Below are 7,563 nucleotides of genomic sequence, written 5' to 3'. Positions count from 1 at the left end.
TATTTTATCTTTATAACAATGAAATTGTCACTAATTTATATTATCAGGTCCTGAACTTTTTTATTTTAGGGAAATTAGGTCCTGATTTTAAATTACAATTAGTATCCTTATAAGCATAAGTCAATCTAAATATACCAGTGACCAGTGTAATAATTTTGCCCGATTTTAAGCTTTATTTGCGCTTATGCATACGCGGGAGAGAAAGTTTAAATTAATAGTTGAATAATGGAATAAGTTGTTTGATAATCTTAATAAGAGTTGATACATTAAAAGCAGGTAATTCCCAAAATACCCACGCGCACCTATCTCTTACACCCGAGATAAAAACTAATTCTTACACTAGCATTCATTTTCCCTTTCATCAAATCCATTATTTTTTATTTTATTTTTTCTCTTATGGAGAACCACAACCAGAACTCCGGGCGGCGCCACCGCGAGCAATCGGCCTCACCGTCCTCGCGCCGGAGCTTGAAGAGGAAGCTTGACGGGGAGTGCGGCGAAGATCGCAGAAGTGTCGGTGGCGAATCGCCCGCACCTTCGCAACAAGATCTCATGCGCGATATACGCACGCAAGTTGAGATCCTCGATTCCGTTTTCTCAGCCGCCGAGCAAGATCGCGCGTCGGCCAAACACGCCATCCACGTCCTGTCGGAGCTCGCGAAGAACGGTACTGGAACGATGTAACCGGAATGGAAAGACGAAATTAGAAAAAGCTTACTTTTCTTTGTTGCTAATTTTGTCTAATTAGCCGTTTCGTGCGGCGTGGCGATTTAATTGAGTGTGCATGAGCTGGATTTGAGCTTAGGGTTTTGATCTGTGGTGGATTGATGTGGGTGGTGGTTGTAGATAATAGAGATGAGTGGAGACTGGAGATTATATTAATGTTTTGTTTAATGTTTTAATCAATTGGACGAAGTTTGGTTGGGCGTGTCTCAATTTTGCCCTTTTGCTTTTCTAAAGGTGCATGTGCTGGATTTTGAGTTTAGTTCTATGATCTGTGATGAAATTATGTGTGTTTGGTTGCAGAGGATATGGTGAATTTGATAGTTGATTGTGAGGCGGTTCCTGTACTGGTAAAGCACCTTCAGGCCCCGCCTCCACTGGGGATGGACGGGGAAGGTGGACCAAGGTCATACGAGCATGAAGTGGAGAAAGGAAGTGCATTCACTCTGGGACTCCTAGCCATTAAAGTAAACTTCAGAGTTCTGATTCTATGTATTTTTATTTGTTTCTCTTTTGTGTGGGGGGTTTATTTTCCTCTCTAAATCAATCAATTAATTGGTGTCTAAGTGTTTGTTCACTAATTGCTTCTGAATTTACTCAAGATATTGAAACATGGGCTGAAATTGGCACATTCCATATTAGGTAATATGCCAAAGATATTGATTACTTTGATTCAATGAGTCTGATGGTTTCACTTTTCTCTATTAAACGAATTAGTTCAATTTCTTTTATGGAAAACTATCCTATCCTTATTTTTTCATTAAAAGGACAGTAGCTGCCCACCAAGTGACAAACGATCATGGAGCTAACCCTGGAAAGTGCCTGCAACTGAATGAACCATAGAGGAATGTTTGACTGTTTATGGGAATGCACTGATCTTTTGTCTTTTCTGTTTTTGGCCTATTTCCTTGAGCGATTCTCATGATCATGACAAACCTTTGTTAGCTTGTTGAATGTTGAATTTGATGATGTTATTGCCATGCTTCATCTATCTTTGACTCACTATACTTTCATTTGCGTAGAAAGACAGGTTTTGTTATACAACTCACTGAAAACAGTGAGTGCAAAAAAACTTTTAAGGAATGGCTTTGGAAATTTATTTCTCAAAATAAAAATAAAAATTAAACACACTAAAGTTTCATTTGCATAGGAAAGACAGCTTATTGATAATTAACTGAAACAGTGAGTATAAAAATGCTTATGGAATGGCTTGGGAAACTAATGTTGGGATTAACAGAAGATTTGTTCTCCTGATCCGGTGAAGTATTTCTTAAATGTCTTTCATGGGAGGATGACAGAATCAGAAAGATTGTGACATTTATTTATTGTCAGTTGAATCCTATCTTCTTGACCCATATAACTTATAATAACTTGTCTATCTGTCCTTTCTGTTTGACAGCCAGAGCATCAACAATTAATTGTTGATGCTGGAGCCCTAAACCATCTTGTGGATCTCTTGAAGAGGCATAGTGATGGTCCAAACTCTCGGGTGGTAAGTGGTGTCATCCGGAGAGCGGCTGATGCAATCACTAATCTTGCTCACGAGAATAGCAGCATTAAAATCCGTGTTAGGTTGGTACTCTTGTGTACTTTATGGTGGAGCATAAAACTTTTCTGCCTTCTAAAATCTGAAATCATGATTTCAGGATTGAAGGTGGTATCCCTCCTCTTGTTGAATTGCTCGAGTTTCCTGACTCGAAGGTGCAGAGAGCAGCTGCGGGAGCCCTTCGTACTCTTGCCTTTAAGAATGACGAGAACAAGAATCAGGTATTCTTCTTCTTCTTCTTCTTCTTCTTCTTCTTCTTCTCTCTCTCTCTCTCTCTCTCTCTCTCAACTCATGAGCTATGAAGTCTTTTCTGATTGCTTGCTAATTTCAGATCGTGGAATGCAATGCTCTACCTACACTTATTCTAATGTTGCGGTCTGAGGACACTGCTATACATTATGAAGCGGTTTGCTACTATTATATGTTTCAGTTATATATTTTATTCCACTATATTTGAAATTATATATCATTTATACTCATGCTTGTAGTCACTGCAAATTTTCAGGTTGGTGTTATTGGTAATCTGGTGCACTCGTCCCCAAATATTAAGAAGGAAGTTCTGGTTGCTGGAGCATTGCAGCCTGTCATTGGTTTACTTCGGTATGACGAAATGAATGTTAGAAATGCTGTTATCTACTCAAAATATATTTAGAAAAGCCTTTTTTTTTCTCGTCACTTGATCAGTTCACTTTCCTTTAAGAGAAGCAAGGAACTACACAAAATCATTGTTATTTTCTTACTAAAACAATAAATCATGAATGGAAACTGCATCACCATCTGAAGAAAACACTCTCATTATGCCTTCTCCTGTGTGAAGGGAATGCTTGCCTTTTACTTTAGATGAGTATCCTTTCAACTTAGGTTTCTCTTTCTTCAACAACATTTTCTCATTTGATGTCAAAACTTTGTAGATATTAATGGGTTTTCCTTTTATTCAAATTTCTGATTTGGTTGACATCCATGAATACAGCTCCTGCTGTTCAGAGAGTCAAAGAGAAGCTGCTCTCCTTCTTGGGCAATTTGCTGCAACAGATTCAGACTGTAAGGTTGACAGATAACTAATCTTTCCATTTAACTTGAAACTTTATCCTAATGAGTTTTCTAATAAAGCTGTCTCTTTGGAGTCCCTAAATTATGTATTATTCAAAAATCCTTGTGTGACACGCTGTAGGTTCACATTGTTCAAAGAGGTGCTGTCCCTCCACTCATAGAAATGCTCCAGTCCCCAGATGCTCAATTGAGGGAAATGTCAGCATTTGCCCTAGGGAGGTTAGCTCAGGTAACATTTTCCATTTCTTGTTTTTGGTTTAATTAGTCTCACACCATCAATACTAGCCTAGAGACAATCTTTTTTAATATATATATATATATATATATATATATGTGTGTGTGTGTGTGTGTGTGCGCGCGCGCGCACGCGTGTGTGTATATGTTGTATGTATTCTAAATTATTTAAATTTTGGTTCTGAACACTATTTGTTCCTCATACAGGATCCTCATAATCAAGCTGGTATTGCCCACAGTGGTGGAATAACACCGTTACTGAAGCTTCTCGAATCAAAAAATGGATCTTTGCAACATAATGCTGCATTTGCTCTTTATGGGCTTGCAGATAATGAGGTATAGCAAAATGGAGAAGTTATTGGTTGTGCTCATAAAGCTTTGGCATTCTTATGAGGTCATTTCGTACTTGGTCACATAATTTCTTATTGTTTCGTTCGCCATTCTCTTCGGTGTAGGATAATGTTGCAGATCTTATTAGGGTGGGGGGTGTTCAGAAACTTCAAGATGGTGAATTTATTGTCCAAGTACAATCCTAAAGCTTAACTGAATTTTTCTGTTATAGAAATATTTGTATTTGGGTTAGAGAAATGTTGTTACGTCTTTTTTAAATCAGGGACATATCTCCTCTTTGTCAATTTTCTGCAGCCTACTAGAGATTGTGTGGCCAAGACACTGAAAAGACTTGAAGAGAAGATTCAAGGGCGGGTAAGCTACTTTTTAGCTGTTTGTAGTATGTGAGAAAAATTGCTTCCTCTGATGCTTCATTCTACAGACTAGATTTCATCAGCATTGAGTTTGAAGTAGATGATGGTAGGATGTACAATATTTAAGCATGAATAATTTCAAAATGTCTCTGTGCTTTAGATAAGACAAATTGAAACTGCATACTTTGAGTTCTTGAGCTGCTCCATTGGTACCATTTAAATATGGACATGTAACTTGGTTAATAATTTTCCTGTACAGGTATTAAGTCATTTATCATACTTGATGCGTGCGGGAGAAAGAAATGTTCAGAGACGCGTAGCTCTGGCTCTTGCTCATCTTTGTTCTCCAGATGACCAAAGAACCATTTTCATTGATAACAACGGTACAAGATTTGCATAACTACTATATAAAGTCAGTATCACATCTACCTAATCCAAGATTTTCTGCAGTGAGCATGGCAGATGACCTTGACTACAGCTTTCACTATCCTGCCTCACTCTCCTCATATATTTGCAGGACTTGCGTTGCTTTTGGAACTTCTGGAATCAACTAACTTAAAGCATCAAAGGGATAGTTCCATGGCATTATGCAGGTTGGCAAATAAAGCAAGCTCACTTTCTCCAATAGATGCAGCTCCTCCTTCCCCAATACCTCAGGTGACTTTGCTATTTTGTGTTATTGTTGTTATATCAATCAATCAACTGATACAATGAATCATCATCGTCATCAAACAATTGTTTTGAACTAAGCAAGATAAGGATTCGGTTTTGGTTTCTGGGGTTTGGAAACTGTGGGGCATTTTCTGTATTATCGTTTGGCCAGAGGAAGACATTAAGCAGAAAAATAGAACTCAATTTCTTTTGTTCTAGGCTTCTATCAGGAACATGTGCTTAAAATTATAACAGCAACAGTTCTATTTTTCTTGAATTTGTCTCTACTCATTCTTTTTGTAACCTAGATGGTTCTCTGCAACTCAACTTATTGTGTTGACACTTGTTACCCTCATTTCCCTGTTTAGTCTGAACTAAAAACATTTTGGAAATTCTTACTTAGTTTTATGAAGAAAGTCTATTTGCATGTTGGGCCAATTTGAAAGCCTCCCTTTGTGACCCTTGATAACTTGTACTGCAGATGTATAAGATGAAAATCTTCTATTATGAAAACATTGCGGCTAGAAATTGAAATAGTTTGTTGCATCCTGCAGTGGCCACATCTATGTGGAGAGGATTGAGTGCTTATTTTAATTTTCTAATTGGTTTTAGCATAATTTAATTCATTTGCAGCCATGTTGATTAACATTAACTATAATTGAGATATTATATCATCACTTACAATCTTAGGCCTCAATTCTCCTTTTAATTTACTTGTAATGATGCTTTTCTTTGAAGTCATAGATGCACTGAATGTGATAGTATTGTTTATGCCTACTAACTTATATGAAAATTTTACTGCAGGTATATCTGGGCGAGCAGTATGTAAATAATCCTACATTGTCTGATGTAACATTTCTAGTTGAAGGTAGAGATTTTTGTCAGAGCTTGAAATTTTCAAGATGCATATCATCGCCACATTCTTATCAAGATATTTTCACTCCTGTTTTATTATCAGGAAGACGGTTCTATGCACACAGAATTTGTTTGCTTGCTTCTTCTGATGCTTTTCGAGCTATGTTTGATGGTGGCTATCGGGTGAGCACACTATTGAATTCCTCTCACTATTTCTTTTTTCTGTCTGTGCTTGGTTGCTCCCTTATGGCCTCCTTCTCCATGATGGAAGAAGACACTTTTGTGATAGACACTATGTTTAAGGCCTTTCATGAGTCAAACACTCCAAACAAGTTTATTGCCATGTTTACCCATAAATTAGGAAACCTCCCTGAAACTAAAATCTTTACTTCTATTGATTCTCTACCTATTTAATTTTCATTTATGTTTCTTTATCTCTTTCATTTCTGTTTGGCCATAGCCATTAGGCATCTCTTTGAAACAAACTTCAAATTTAAAGGTCTGCCGAGTGTGAATATTACCGGCATGTGAGACTGAATAGCAAGCGAGTCCTTGTCTGGTTGGTTTGTTAACGTTCTAAAAATTTAATGCGGCAGGAGAGGGACGCCAAAGACATAGAGATCCCTAATATCAGATGGGATGTCTTTGAACTGATGATGAGGTAAATACTTTGGATTTTACCCCGACAAATTCCTGTAGTAGTAAGTTATGAATCAATTATCTTTTCTATATATAGATCCTGAAATGGTCTGTTGTTGAATTAGATACATATACACCGGATCTGTAGATGTCAACTTAGAAATAGCACAGGATCTTCTAAGGGCTGCTGATCAGTATTTATTGGAGGGTCTAAAGCGTCTGTGCGAATACGCCATTGCACAGGTAAGTTCACATAAAGAAGTCGACACTTCCTTAAACAGATTCTTCTGTTTGTGATAATATCTCCTTTTCCTCTCTCTCTCTCTCTAGGATATTTCCGTTGAAAATGTATCTCTCATGTTTGAGTTATCGGAGGCGTTCAATGCTTCATCTTTAAGACATGCGTGCATTCTATACATTCTGGATAAGTACGACAAATTGTCTGTGATGCCCTGGTATGTTTGGCCCTCAACCTCTGCTGCCTTTGTAACTATTTTCTGTGCTTTACCTTACCTGCAACCTCGCTCGTGCAACTGGATGCGCGAATGAATGAATGTAGGTACTCGCAGCTGATCCATCGTATTCTACCGGAGACGAGAAGTTACTTTGTGAGAGTGCTGACCAGACCTAACCATGCTGAATTAAGACGATGAGTAGTTATGTGGAGCAATTTTTGAGACTGATCATTGACCCATTAACGACGGTGAGAATGTACAGAGAAATATGATTAGTTACTCTTTTGAGTAGTTGTGGAGTGGAGTCTCTCCATTTGTTGTATTGGTGTGAAAGCACCGTTAATGGAAACGCCATATAATTATGGTTTCTTTTGTGTTCAACTTTCTTTCTCAGACTTACAATCTTGCACAATTTTATTCTAATATTTTTAGGTGCTTCAAAAAATTAAAACAAAAGGTAAAAAATGAAGAGACGATAACGACGAACAACCGATAGGTAGGTGACGAACAATAGATAGTGACACACATAATAGCTACTAAACCTTATGTTACAAATGAAATTTTTTGTTGTAGTGACTATAAATGATTAGTGTATAGTGATTGGAGAAAAGGGCCACTATGTGTAAGAAAATTTTCAAACATAAAAAAGATTGATTTTTATGGACGTTCTAAAATTCTAAAAATTGATCTTTTTGTGAACGAAGAA

At 37.4% G+C, this 7,563-nt stretch overlaps 1 protein-coding gene across 1 annotated transcript; it reads left to right on the top strand.

Moving 5' to 3' along the window:
- The first annotated feature begins 284 nt into the window (after positions 1–284).
- Positions 285–7,238, top strand: LOC130999219 (ARM REPEAT PROTEIN INTERACTING WITH ABF2-like). The gene is made up of 19 exons (XM_057924726.1): positions 285–667; positions 1,027–1,190; positions 2,123–2,295; positions 2,370–2,490; positions 2,601–2,675; positions 2,775–2,869; positions 3,240–3,315; positions 3,441–3,548; positions 3,761–3,889; positions 4,009–4,077; positions 4,199–4,258; positions 4,517–4,640; positions 4,775–4,914; positions 5,713–5,776; positions 5,867–5,946; positions 6,360–6,424; positions 6,528–6,645; positions 6,733–6,857; positions 6,962–7,238. Exons 1-19 carry the CDS (start codon positions 397–399, stop codon positions 7,053–7,055), a joined length of 2,151 nt encoding a protein of 716 aa, XP_057780709.1. The 5' UTR covers positions 285–396; the 3' UTR covers positions 7,056–7,238.
- Positions 7,239–7,563: the final 325 nt, after the last annotated feature.

This window comes from Salvia miltiorrhiza, chromosome 1 (assembly GCF_028751815.1).
Source record: "Salvia miltiorrhiza cultivar Shanhuang (shh) chromosome 1, IMPLAD_Smil_shh, whole genome shotgun sequence".
Taxonomy (NCBI): Eukaryota; Viridiplantae; Streptophyta; class Magnoliopsida; order Lamiales; family Lamiaceae; genus Salvia; species Salvia miltiorrhiza.
This window is presented reverse-complemented; position numbering and strand designations above follow the sequence as displayed.

Coding starts and splice junctions, on each gene's coding strand:
- LOC130999219 (XM_057924726.1), top strand. CDS start 397: ATGGAGAACCACAACCAGAACTCCGGGCGGCGCCACCGCGAGCAATCG. Junction 3,890..4,008: donor ATGGGCTTGCAGATAATGAG/GTATAGCAAAAT, acceptor TCTTCGGTGTAG/GATAATGTTGCAGATCTTAT. Junction 5,947..6,359: donor TGTTTGATGGTGGCTATCGG/GTGAGCACACTA, acceptor TTAATGCGGCAG/GAGAGGGACGCCAAAGACAT.